This window comes from Lissotriton vulgaris, chromosome 5 (assembly GCF_964263255.1).
Source record: "Lissotriton vulgaris chromosome 5, aLisVul1.2, whole genome shotgun sequence".
NCBI lineage: Eukaryota > Metazoa > Chordata > Amphibia > Caudata > Salamandridae > Lissotriton > Lissotriton vulgaris.
Genome location: NC_141693.1, coordinates 1798765618 through 1798779954, shown reverse-complemented (window position 1 = coordinate 1798779954; position 14337 = coordinate 1798765618). Strand labels below are relative to the sequence as shown.

At 49.0% G+C, this 14337-nt stretch overlaps 1 protein-coding gene across 1 annotated transcript in view; it reads left to right on the top strand.

The window, feature by feature from the left end:
* Nucleotides 1-14337, top strand: part of FKBP10 (FKBP prolyl isomerase 10) — a 49528-nt gene that overhangs the window by 28066 nt on the left and 7125 nt on the right. Inside the window, exon 8 of the mRNA XM_086924158.1 lies at nt 14030-14172. Coding sequence (XP_086780284.1) covers nt 14030-14172 — 143 coding nt within the window. The remainder of the gene's footprint in view (nt 1-14029; nt 14173-14337) is intronic.

Here is a 14337-nt window from a genome sequence, read left to right as displayed (position 1 = left end):
CCTTCCTCAGCACTTTATGGTGGTTCAGTAAAGCATTTGTCAAGGATCAAGAATCTGCCGTTATACATAACAATTATGGGGCCGATTACAATGTAGCCTGTAAAGGCTCCAACTGACGATTGGAGCCTTCCTGGCCGCATTGTAATGGGCCGCTCGGTACTTTCCGGCCGCCGCATGATGATGCTGGCGGTTGAAAAGTAAACTGGCCGGTCATTCTGGCTGGTTTAAGACTAGCTCGTGGAGCCCATCGGCCAGTCTGAGCCGGCTCATAATCCCAAAGGGCGGGCCTTTCCGCCCTTGGGATTACGATGCACAGTTACCAACATGGTTTCCGTGCCGGCCTGTCCGACATGGAAACCATGTCAGTAAGTGTGTATGGGGGGCCCCCAGCAGGGCCCCCTTGTGCCTGCAGCCCCCATTTGGGGGCCAAGGGGGGCACCTATGGTGCCTCACTGTTGATCCATGCACCTTGTGGCAGGCACCTTGAATGCATGTCGCGGGGTGCAGGGATGAACATCTCCCATATCTCAATGGGAGCTAGTGTTACGAGCTCCATTGAGAAATGGGAGTATGCGACCAAACAGTGTTTGGTCTCATTTGTAGGAGAGTAGGGTCTGCAATCCTATGATCACCCAGATTTTTTTGCTTTTGTTTCACTGGTTTACGACTTTCTCTGGCTGTGGGCCTGCCAATCAGACCCACAGCCTGGCTGTTCTCTTTCTAAATTACCTCATGTACCCTAGGTGCATCTACCAATTGGTACTGGGCCACCTTATCAGACCCTGTAACTCAGGGCATAGGTGTACCCAGGGCTGCCAGGGGCTGCAGCACGTATTGTGCCACCCCTGGCTGGCCTCCTAAATTTGACACAACTGGCTGCATGACAGCTGGGGCAAAGTCGTGTAATCACCCTTTGCTGTAGGTGTAGTATACCTATACCTAACCCTAAAATGGACACACAGATTCCTATCAGTCACTCCTATGGCAGGCCTTGACAATCCTGAAGGCAGAGTGCTTGGAATCGTGTGAGATGGTGCTCTGGCATGAGCTGAGCCTGTCTGCAGCTTGCGGAATCAAGTCCTAATAGCTGTTCCATGATATCGCATACCATATACTCTTAAGTGCATTATAATCCTCGCGGTTAAATGCTATCTTTGGTATTGCTTTATCAAAACATGTCGAGTAAGGTGTCATACGAATTGGAATACTAACCCCTCGCCAATTCTGGCGACGGGGTTAGCATTCCACCCTTCTAGAGGGACACGACATGTATGTAACTGTGAACCCCGGTTAAAGTTAACTGAAGCCTCAGCTCCACAAAATGGATGCTGCCACCACAGACACGAGTCTGACCCCCTGCAGCTGGGAGTCCTTCCAGCGAGGGGAGCCTGGACAAAGGGTTTCCTGTCAGGGGCGGTGCTAGCACCGTCCCAGACATGGTTTTGTGTATCCTGGGTAGGCAGGGCTTTACAGGAAGGTGACTGCTGAGTGGCACCCCGGTGCTCACTACGCATAGGCCGGTCTGAACCAGTTCCAGGGGCACACCAGCCCCTGGCCTGGGGAAGTCCGGCATGGCTGAGGGGTGTAACCACCCCCCACCTAGTCCCACCCATAGGCAGGACCTAGTCACCGGGTCAGCCCCCTTTTTTAGTATAAAGATGGGAGCGGGCCCCCTGTTAAAATTAGATCATCTTTGGAATCAAGATACCACTTTCTTCGAAAGGACTTCACGATTTCTTCTTCAAGATTCTCCCTTGTGGCTAAGGAGTAGTCACCCTGCATCCGCAGGCACCATCCTAAAGAACACTGCGGTCTGCTGCAAGTCCTTCATCACGAATCCGACGACCCAGCTCGACGAGACCCGGCTTCCCTGGCCCCTCTGACCTCTACTCACCTCTACAGCCCAGCTGAGAACCGTGAGTGCGACGAGACCTCAAGGGACCGACGATCGCCAAGACTGCACGACATCTTTACTGCAAGCCCACCGTGTCCTCCACTGGTGAGTGCTTTGGGGTCCGAGAAGCCCCGACCCTGCGCAGCTCCAGCACCCAAGATCAGCCCCCCTGCATCTCCACGATCTGCGTGGGGCCCTTCTGCTGTTTGCTGTGCACCGCGTTGTTTGGCTACTAGCCGGCTGGCTTGTGGCCCTCTGAACGACGCCCAACGACTTCACGACTGCTGGTCTGGTTGCTCCAGGCTGGCCTTTGCTTCCTTCTTCAAGAGAGGCACCCCGGACCCTCCTGGTCCACTCCAGACGCCATTTTAGGTCCACCGCGTGGGCTTGAATTTGCCAAGGCTTTGTTGCCCAATCCTGGGTCCAGCGACGCCGACAGCTTCTATCTTCGTGGGACAGCTCGATCCTCCATCCTGGTCGCCGACAACGCCTCCTGGTCCGTGAGATCTTCGAGTCAAGCGTCACCCACTCACCTAGTCGAGGTGGCTACCATCCGGTGCCCTCCTGGTGCCCACTGACTACTGGCTAGTAGTCTCGAACTTGGTCCCCTCTGCTTTCAGGTGTCATCTATCTTCAAGATCCAGGCTTGGATCCGACTGAACTTTCTTCACTGGTCACCGGCCAGCATCTTTTCTTCCGGCTCCTGGTCCGTCTACGAGGATTCCCGACGTCTTTTCAGACCTATGCAGCTGCAGCCCCTGGGCTAGGTAACTTCGGCATTTCGGTGCCCCAGCATAGCCTCACTATCCAAGGGTCAGAATCTACTTTCGTTTTCTCCCTACCAGGTCGGGTTCGCCCGAGAACACTAACTTTCTAATTCCTAGCTACCATAGACTTTTGTCCCGCATCTCGCGTGAGAGTGCACACACTGCACCCGAGTCCCCTAGGCCTCCTAGACATAATCTAACGATTCCCTAGTCAAGTCCTAGCGATTCCAAAAGCTATTAGTACTGTACTTACCTGCTAGGAATTTCGCATTCCACTTTCAGAGTATATGGTTTTCCGTGCCCCTCGGGCATTTGTATATACTGTGCTAACTTAAGTATTTTTGTAAGAGTTTTGGTTTGTGCTTAGTACCCTGTCCTCATAAAGAGTACAGGGCTGTTGTGATCTTTAAATAAATAACTGTTTATTTTCATAACACTTGTGTGGTGTCCTTTCACTTGGTATTCAAGGGGTATATGTGTGGTAAACAGCTGGCTTAACGCGCCCTCTCGAGTCTTTAGCCTTAGACTGCTCGTATCCACGCTACTAGGATAGCTGGTCTATAAGGTTGACTTACAACCAATCATCAATAAGGGTTGCTGGACTGATACATAGTGTTCACTAGAATAGTGAGCACTGCATATCAGGCCACCTTCTCACATTGGTGAGCAGCGGTTGGGATTTGAGCTTGCTGTTGTTTTACCACACGTATCCTAAGAATATCTTGTTGAAAGATCACATAAGTACTGTTAGGTACACATAACTAAAGCTTAGAATACTCTGAGTTCTACTGAACCAGCTGTTGTAGCTCCTCAAGGCTTAGCACACCTTGGCTGCAACTCTTAGCAAGGGATCAGTAGGTAAACACATAGTGTAGGTAGGTGCATCACTTACACCACACTAGAAACAGTATGTCGGACAAAGGAGGAAACACTGAGGTTCCCCTTGTGTCAGTTGACCCTCCACAGGTCATCCCTTCAAGATATACTGCGCTTAGCTTCCATGAGTTACGACAAGTGTGTACCTCTAGGAAGATTAAGCAGGGGTCTAACCCCACAACTGCCTTTCTGATTGGTCTCTTAGAGACTCATGATGCAAGGAGGGCTGGTAACCCAGACCCTTCTAATTCAGATGGCAACATGCCCTCCTTACAGGGTCCCTTTGATGCCCAGGACCATCCTCTTCAGGAAGCAGATGATGCTGATGATGAGGATGATGATTTGGTATCAGGGGATGAGGCAGAAAAGGAACAGGTAGAAGTCAGCAGACTAACCAGGTCCAACTTAAGCAGACATGAGATGGGCACTAGGGGACCCTTGGGGCCACTCTCAGGTCAGCTTAACATTGGGAATGGACGAGATAGATCTCTATCAAGAGGCTCTATCAGATCCCTTCATACCAATGGCTCTCAACGTTCCTCTCAAAGGGGAATGACATCTCCCCAGAGGAGAATGTATGAAGCTAAGGAAAAGGCAGCCAATCTGAGGATTGAAAGGGAAGAACTTGCCCTGGCCAAAGAGAGGCTTGCCTTTGCTAGAGAGCAACAATTGAGTGGGACAGTCCCCACTGGTGGCAGCATTGTACCTAGCAATAGGGAAAGGAGTTTTGATACAAAACACCTTGGTAAGATAGTGCCCCCCTTTAAACAAGGGGATGACATCCACAAATGGATTACTGCTTTGGAGAGGGCCTGCACTGTGCAAGGTGTTCCCCCAAGTCAGTGGGCAGCTATCTTGTGGCTCTCCTTTGAGGGTAAAGGAAGAGACAAGCTCCTCACCACAAGGGTGGAGGATGCTAATGATTACCAAGTCTTGAAAAATGCACTGGTTGATGGGTTTGGCCTAACCACTGAGCAGTACAGGGTGCTGTTCAGGGATACCCAGAAAACTCAGTCTCAAGATTGGGCTGACTTTGTAGATTGTGCCACTAAGGCTTTTGAGGGCTGGTTGCTGGGCAGTAAGGTTACTGATTATAAAGGATTGTACAATTTGATGATGAGAGAGCAAATTTTAAACAATTGTCAGAACCAGTTGTTGCATCAGCATCTTGTTGACTCAGATCTGACCTCTCCCCAAGAATTGGGAAAGAAGGCAGACAGATGGGTTAGAACAAGAGTTAAACAGAACCAGGGCCAGAATCAAGGTGGTCAGAAGAAAGCAGACCAGAAGGGTAAGGATTCGAAAGGGGAACAAAATGACCAGAAGTCTTCGACAGGTCCCCAACAACCCAAAGAGGGTGGGGGTCAGGCTCCCCAAAAGAAGAAAGAAGGCCAATCTAAAAGGTGGTGCCAATACTGCAAAAGTAAAACTCACTGGTTTAGTGAGTGCACCAAGAAAGGAGGAGGGCAGACTCCTGCCACTGCAGCCCCTAAGGCACCTGTGCCCCCTAGTACAGCCAGCAGTGGTAGTGCACCTCCCAAGGGTTTAGTAGGGTTAACCCTGGGTTCTGAGGGGAGTGACAACTTAGTTGGCACCCTCACTCAGGCTGTCCTTGTCAGTACAGGGGATATGGATATGTCCCCTGACATAAGTCCCAATACTTTGGGCAAATACAGACAGACACCTTTTATTAATGGAAAAATGGCTCAGGCCTATAGGGACACTTGTGCCAGTGTCACAATGGTGACACCTAGCTTTGTGGACCCTGGACAGATCATGCCAGGTACAGAATTCCTGGTGACCAATGCAAGCAATGTCACTACCAATCATAGTATGGCAATTGTAGCTTTCTCCTGGGGAGGGGTAACTGGCCAAAAGAAGGTTGTAGTTAGTTCAGACCTCCCAGTGGATTGTTTGTTGGGCAATGATTTGGAGTCATCACAATGGTCAGAAGTGGAGCAGAGGACTCATCTGGAAATGTTAGGTTTGCCAGCACATGTGTTTGCTGTGACTAGGTCACAGGCCAGAAGATGCCCCACTGAACAGGTGCTGGATCCTGGAACAATGGACCAGACACCTTCCAAGAAAAAGAGCAGTAGGGTTAAGGCTGTGCCTTCCCCCTTGCCCCAGGTTGTGGATCAAGTCTCAGAGGAGGCTGACCTGCAGGAATTGAGGGAAACTGAGCCTAGAGAGTTTGAACTTGATCAAGTTGAATTCTTGGGTTCAGGGGGACCCTCAAGGGAAGACCTGGGGAAGGACCAGTTAGGCTGCCCTTCTCTTGAACCCCTCAGACAGCAGGCTGCTGCTGAGGCTGCTGGGAACGCCACAGGTACCCACAAGGTATACTGGGAAGATGGACTCCTGTACACTGAGTCAAGAGACCCCAAGCCTGGCATGACCAGGAGGCTGGTTGTACCCTTGTCTCAGAGAGGTTTCCTACTTACCTTGGCCCATGAGATTCCCTTAGCAGGACACTTAGGCCAGACAAAGACTTGGGACAGGCTTGTCTCACACTTTCACTGGCCTCACATGAATGAGGATACCAAGGAGTTTTGTCGCTCCTGTGTCACTTGCCAAGCCAGTGGTAAGTCAGGTGGCACAACAAAGGCCCCCCTTATACCAATGCCTGTGGTGGGGGTGCCCTTTGAAAGAGTGGGGATTGACATTGTTGGTCCAATGGAACCCCAGACAGCATCAGGGCACAAGTTTATACTGGTGGTAGTGGATCATGCCACCAGGTATCCTGAAGCTATTCCACTTAGGACCACCACAGCCCCTGTGGTGGCAAGGGCCCTAGTTGGAGTGTTCTCCAGAGTGGGCTTCCCTAAGGAGGTTGTCTCTGACAGAGGTGCAAACTTCATGTCAAGCTATTTAACTGCTATGTGGAAGGAGTGTGGTGTCAATTACAAATTCACTACACCCTATCACCCACAATGCAATGGGCTTGTTGAAAGGTTCAACAGGACCCTAAAAGGGATGATTCATGGACTACCTGAAACACTCAGGCGTAGATGGGATGTCCTGATGCCCTGCCTTCTGTTTGCTTACAGAGAGGTCCCACAAAAGGGGGTTGGCTACAGCCCTTTTGAACTTTTGTATGGGCATCCTGTGAGAGGCCCCTTGTGTTTGGTGAAGGAAGGATGGGAGAGACCTCTCAAAAAGCCTGCAACCAACATAATGGACTATGTACTTGGTCTCCGCTCCAGGATGGCTGAGTATATGGAGAAGGCATCAGAAAACCTTAAGGCCAGTCAAGAACTTCAAAAAGCTTGGCATGACCAAAAGGCTGTCCTGACTGTTTATCAGCCTGGACAGAAGGTGTGGGTGCTGGAGCCAGTGGCCCCAGCAGCACTCAAAGACAAATGGTCTGGGCCCCACACAATCCTTGAGCAAAAGGGAGAGGTCACCTACCTGGTGGACCTTGGAACTCCCAGGAGTCCCCATAGGGTACTCCATGTCAACAGGCTCAAAGCATATGTCGACAGGAAGGACATGAGCTTGCTCATGGCCATAGATGAGGGACAGGAGGAAGAGAGTGACCCTCTCCCAGACCTGCTCACTCAGAATCCTGATGATGGGTCAGTAGATGGTGTTGTCTTTTGTGGCAGCCTCTCTGAACATCAGCAGAAAGACTGTAAACAGGTTCTTCAGTCTTTCAGACGTATGTTCTCTCTGACACCCAGTCAGACCAATTGGTGCACCCATGAGGTTGACACTGGTGACAGCCTGCCAGTCAAGAGTAAAATCTACAGGCAGCCTGATCATGTTAGAGACTGCATAAAAACTGAAGTGCAGAAAATGTTGGAATTGGGAGTCATTGAACCCTCAGATAGCCCTTGGGCTAGTCCAGTAGTTCTAGTGCCAAAGCCTCACACCCAAGATGGTAAGAGAGAGATGAGGTTTTGCGTAGACTACAGGGGTCTCAATGCAGTCACTAAGACTGATGCCCATCCAATACCAAGGGCAGATGAACTTATAGATAGATTGGCTTCTGCCAACTACTTAAGTACATTTGACTTAACAGCTGGGTATTGGCAAATCAGGTTAGCTGAGGATGCCAAGCCCAAAACAGCATTTTCAACCCCTGGTGGGCATTATCAATTTGTGGTAATGCCCTTTGGTCTGAAAAATGCACCTGCCACCTTCCAAAGGTTGGTGAATCAAGTCCTTACTGGGCTGGATGACTTCTGTGCAGCATATCTAGATGATATTGCTGTCTTTAGCTCCACCTGGGAGGATCACCTGGTCCACCTGAGGAAAGTGTTAGAGGCTCTGCAAGCAGCAGGCCTCACTATCAAGGCCACCAAGTGCCAGATAGGGCAGACACAGGTTGTATACCTGGGCCACCTTGTAGGTGGAGGCCAGGTTCAGCCACTGGAGAGCAAAATACAGTCAATCAGGGACTGGGCTCCTCCAACCACCCAGACTCAGGTTCGAGCTTTCTTGGGCCTGACTGGATACTACAGAAAATTTGTCAGGAACTATGGTTCCATTGTGACACCATTAAATGAACTGACAAGTAAAAAAATGCCAAAAAAGGTTCAGTGGACAGCAGGCTGTCAAAAAGCATTCGATGACCTAAAGCAGGCCATGTGCACAGCACCTATCCTTAAGAGTCCAGACTACTCCAAACCATTCATTGTCCAAACAGATGCTTCTGAGTTGGGTGTGGGAGCTGTTCTTTCTCAACTGAATTTTGATGGTCAGGATCAGCCCATTGCTTTTATAAGCAGAAGGCTGACCCCCAGAGAGAAGAATTGGTCAGCTATTGAGAGGGAGGCCTTTGCTGTGGTTTGGGCCCTGAAGAAGCTGAGGCCATACTTGTTTGGCACTCACTTCAAGATTCAGACCGACCATAAGCCCCTCTTGTGGCTAAATCAGATGAAGGGTGAAAACCCCAAACTGCTTAGGTGGTCCATTTCCCTACAGGGGATGGACTTTACAGTGGAACATAGACCTGGTACTGATCATGGCAATGCCGATGGGCTCTCCAGATATTTCCACTTAGAACAAGAAGACTCACCTGGTCAAGGTTAGCTTATTGTCCCAAAGTTTGGGGGGGGGTCATGTAGGAGAGTAGGGTCTGCAATCCTATGATCACCCAGATTTTTTTGCTTTTGTTTCACTGGTTTACGACTTTCTCTGGCTGTGGGCCTGCCAATCAGACCCACAGCCTGGCTGTTCTCTTTCTAAATTACCTCATGTACCCTAGGTGCATCTACCAATTGGTACTGGGCCACCTTATCAGACCCTGTAACTCAGGGCATAGGTGTACCCAGGGCTGCCAGGGGCTGCAGCACGTATTGTGCCACCCCTGGCTGGCCTCCTAAATTTGACACAACTGGCTGCATGACAGCTGGGGCAAAGTCGTGTAATCACCCTTTGCTGTAGGTGTAGTATACCTATACCTAACCCTAAAATGGACACACAGATTCCTATCAGTCACTCCTATGGCAGGCCTTGACAATCCTGAAGGCAGAGTGCTTGGAATCGTGTGAGATGGTGCTCTGGCATGAGCTGAGCCTGTCTGCAGCTTGCGGAATCAAGTCCTAATAGCTGTTCCATGATATCGCATACCATATACTCTTAAGTGCATTATAATCCTCGCGGTTAAATGCTATCTTTGGTATTGCTTTATCAAAACATGTCGAGTAAGGTGTCATACGAATTGGAATACTAACCCCTCGCCAATTCTGGCGACGGGGTTAGCATTCCACCCTTCTAGAGGGACACGACATGTATGTAACTGTGAACCCCGGTTAAAGTTAACTGAAGCCTCAGCTCCACAAAATGGATGCTGCCACCACAGACACGAGTCTGACCCCCTGCAGCTGGGAGTCCTTCCAGCGAGGGGAGCCTGGACAAAGGGTTTCCTGTCAGGGGCGGTGCTAGCACCGTCCCAGACATGGTTTTGTGTATCCTGGGTAGGCAGGGCTTTACAGGAAGGTGACTGCTGAGTGGCACCCCGGTGCTCACTACGCATAGGCCGGTCTGAACCAGTTCCAGGGGCACACCAGCCCCTGGCCTGGGGAAGTCCGGCATGGCTGAGGGGTGTAACCACCCCCCACCTAGTCCCACCCATAGGCAGGACCTAGTCACCGGGTCAGCCCCCTTTTTTAGTATAAAGATGGGAGCGGGCCCCCTGTTAAAATTAGATCATCTTTGGAATCAAGATACCACTTTCTTCGAAAGGACTTCACGATTTCTTCTTCAAGATTCTCCCTTGTGGCTAAGGAGTAGTCACCCTGCATCCGCAGGCACCATCCTAAAGAACACTGCGGTCTGCTGCAAGTCCTTCATCACGAATCCGACGACCCAGCTCGACGAGACCCGGCTTCCCTGGCCCCTCTGACCTCTACTCACCTCTACAGCCCAGCTGAGAACCGTGAGTGCGACGAGACCTCAAGGGACCGACGATCGCCAAGACTGCACGACATCTTTACTGCAAGCCCACCGTGTCCTCCACTGGTGAGTGCTTTGGGGTCCGAGAAGCCCCGACCCTGCGCAGCTCCAGCACCCAAGATCAGCCCCCCTGCATCTCCACGATCTGCGTGGGGCCCTTCTGCTGTTTGCTGTGCACCGCGTTGTTTGGCTACTAGCCGGCTGGCTTGTGGCCCTCTGAACGACGCCCAACGACTTCACGACTGCTGGTCTGGTTGCTCCAGGCTGGCCTTTGCTTCCTTCTTCAAGAGAGGCACCCCGGACCCTCCTGGTCCACTCCAGACGCCATTTTAGGTCCACCGCGTGGGCTTGAATTTGCCAAGGCTTTGTTGCCCAATCCTGGGTCCAGCGACGCCGACAGCTTCTATCTTCGTGGGACAGCTCGATCCTCCATCCTGGTCGCCGACAACGCCTCCTGGTCCGTGAGATCTTCGAGTCAAGCGTCACCCACTCACCTAGTCGAGGTGGCTACCATCCGGTGCCCTCCTGGTGCCCACTGACTACTGGCTAGTAGTCTCGAACTTGGTCCCCTCTGCTTTCAGGTGTCATCTATCTTCAAGATCCAGGCTTGGATCCGACTGAACTTTCTTCACTGGTCACCGGCCAGCATCTTTTCTTCCGGCTCCTGGTCCGTCTACGAGGATTCCCGACGTCTTTTCAGACCTATGCAGCTGCAGCCCCTGGGCTAGGTAACTTCGGCATTTCGGTGCCCCAGCATAGCCTCACTATCCAAGGGTCAGAATCTACTTTCGTTTTCTCCCTACCAGGTCGGGTTCGCCCGAGAACACTAACTTTCTAATTCCTAGCTACCATAGACTTTTGTCCCGCATCTCGCGTGAGAGTGCACACACTGCACCCGAGTCCCCTAGGCCTCCTAGACATAATCTAACGATTCCCTAGTCAAGTCCTAGCGATTCCAAAAGCTATTAGTACTGTACTTACCTGCTAGGAATTTCGCATTCCACTTTCAGAGTATATGGTTTTCCGTGCCCCTCGGGCATTTGTATATACTGTGCTAACTTAAGTATTTTTGTAAGAGTTTTGGTTTGTGCTTAGTACCCTGTCCTCATAAAGAGTACAGGGCTGTTGTGATCTTTAAATAAATAACTGTTTATTTTCATAACACTTGTGTGGTGTCCTTTCACTTGGTATTCAAGGGGTATATGTGTGGTAAACAGCTGGCTTAACGCGCCCTCTCGAGTCTTTAGCCTTAGACTGCTCGTATCCACGCTACTAGGATAGCTGGTCTATAAGGTTGACTTACAACCAATCATCAATAAGGGTTGCTGGACTGATACATAGTGTTCACTAGAATAGTGAGCACTGCATATCCACAATTTTAAGAGGATGATGCAATTCAATGGGTTCCTTCCTCACACTGTTGGACTGGGAGGACCGAAAATACGCCCAGCCATCAAAATAAAAGTGACCTCCATTCGTGAATTAGACAGCTAAAAAGTGGTCATGTTTGTAAGTCAGTGCTGTTTTGAACTTGTAAAGACGTGCTGTATAAGTGTTGGGCAAGTGTGAAATATTGCATGGATATGAGCTTGTTGCAGCTTGCAGGCCAGGTTTGTTTAAATATCAGGAAAGTCAACTGTAAAAACCGGCCCAACAGATCATAAACAGGCCAACAGCCAAAAAACAGGCCACACCTCACATCTGAGAAGTCCGTCCGGCAATGTCCGATTGCCGTAAAGGCCAGTCCGACCCTGCTTCCTCAAGTGCTTTACTCCCTCCAGGTTCTGTCTTTATATCCCTGTTGCCCTTCCTCAGCACTTTATGGTGGTTCAGTAAAGCATTTGTCAAGGATCAAGAATCTGCCGTTATACATAACAATTATGGGGCCGATTACAATGTAGCCTGTAAAGGCTCCAACTGACGATTGGAGCCTTCCTGGCCGCATTGTAATGGGCCGCTCGGTACTTTCCGGCCGCCGCATGATGATGCTGGCGGTTGAAAAGTAAACTGGCCGGTCATTCTGGCTGGTTTAAGACTAGCTCGTGGAGCCCATCGGCCAGTCTGAGCCGGCTCATAATCCCAAAGGGCGGGCCTTTCCGCCCTTGGGATTACGATGCACAGTTACCAACATGGTTTCCGTGCCGGCCTGTCCGACATGGAAACCATGTCAGTAAGTGTGTATGGGGGGCCCCCAGCAGGGCCCCCTTGTGCCTGCAGCCCCCATTTGGGGGCCAAGGGGGGCACCTATGGTGCCTCACTGTTGATCCATGCACCTTGTGGCAGGCACCTTGAATGCATGTCGCGGGGTGCAGGGATGAACATCTCCCATATCTCAATGGGAGCTAGTGTTACGAGCTCCATTGAGAAATGGGAGTATGCGACCAAACAGTGTTTGGTCTCATTGAAATAAGGCGGTCGGTCCCAGGACCAAGACAGTGTCTGGCTGGGTATACAACCGTTACAACGCAACTATTACAACGGACTACTTTTACAACGCAACTACTACAACGCAGGATCCTTTACAACGAATGCCTTTACAACGCATGACATTACAAAGCAGATGCTATTACAACGCATGCCATTACAAGGTAATTATAGGTAAGTATATCATTTTATTTAATTCCCAAAAATTATTTAATTAATTTAATAAATATTAAAAATAAATTAAATTAATTTAAGTAATTTTAAAAAGTAAGTATGAGTATAGGAGTATTTGTTTTGGGGTACTGAGGTATATGTTTTGGGGTGTTTGGGTATTTTAAGGGTTCAGGTATAGTTATGGGGTACAGGAGTAGTTTTAGGGTTTAGGGATAGGTATGGGTTTTGGGGTACTGGGGTATTTTTAGGGTTCAGGGCTAAGTTTGGGTTTTGTGGTACTGGGGTATTTTTAAGGTTCAGGGCTAGGTTTGGGTTTTGGGGTACAGGGGTATTTGTAGGGTTCAGGGCTAGGTTTGGGTTTTGGGGTACAGGGGTATTTGTAGGGTTCAGGGCTAGGTTTGGGTTTTGGGGTACAGGGGTATTATTAGGGTTCAGGGCTAGGTTTGGGTTTTGGGGTACAGGGGTATTTTTAGGGTTCAGGGCTAGGTTTGGGTTATGGAGTACAGGGGTATTTTTAGGGTTCAGGGCTAGGTTTGGGTTTTGGGGTACAGGTAACTCCCCCCTGGAGTTAAAATATTATTTTAAAACACCTACACTATTTTTACACTAACTGGAGTTAGAATATTATTTTAAAACACCTACACTATTTAAAAAAAAATATATATATATTTACAAATATATTAATAAAAAATTAATTTAATAAATAAAATTAAGTAAATATTTATTAATTACATTTTTTTTAAAAATAATATACTTACCTAGACTTACGTTGTAATGGCATGCGTTGTAATAGCATCTGCTATGTAATGTCATGCGTTGTAAAGGATCCTGCATTGTAAAAATTGCGTTGTAATGGTGTGTGTTGTTAAAGTATGCGTTGTAACGTCATACATCCGTCTGGCTGATACAAGTCCGCTCGACATCGTAATCAGGCCCTATATGTTTGGGTCTGTTTGAGTTTCAAAAATGCATTAAAATGATCGCTTACCTTGCACTGACTTTATATTAAGTTAGCATTCAAACACAGTTTGGAACATTCTCAAAAGTATATGTTTTAGCAAAACAAATCTTTGTTACAATATGTTCCCTTTGCTGAAGAAAGAATATTTATCATGGGCAGTGCCCTTGCGCTTCTTTTTGCAAACTTGTTAAGTTATTGAAGGTTTATAGTGCAGCCCGAGCCACTCCAAGAGGATTGAATTAAGACATCTCAGTTCAGTGCGCATTTAGTGCATTGCTTCGACTGATGTAGTCTAGAATCATCAGACACTCCTTTAAAGAACAGACACACACTTCAGACGAGTTTATAGAGAAAGCACCCGTTCGTCTTCTGTGTCACATTTGTTTTTAATGCAAACCAGTTTTATTTGGTGGGCACAGGTGGAAACAGTACTGGCTTTGAACAGCTAATTTGGGAGACAGTGACAGTAAAATACATGCAAACAATGGGGTAGAAAAACTATCTTAAAAGTATTCCTTCTTTTTGTTGCAGTCACGATTATGAAAACTCTCAGCAAGTGACTCTGGGGGCGAATAAGGTGATTGAAGGCCTGGACACTGCGTTGATGGACATGTGTGTAGGGGAGCGACGTACCGTCATCATCCCACCACATCTGGGCCATGGTGAGAATGGAGGTAAGAGATCTGTCCGGTTAATTTTGGTTGCAGTTACAAATGTCCTGTAGATAAACTTAGGCCTAGATTCACTAAAGTTTGCATGGGTGCTTGCATATTATAGCGCAATATAGCCCTGCACCGGTGGATCATGACAGTAGTAAGTAACTGGAGGCAAATATTTTT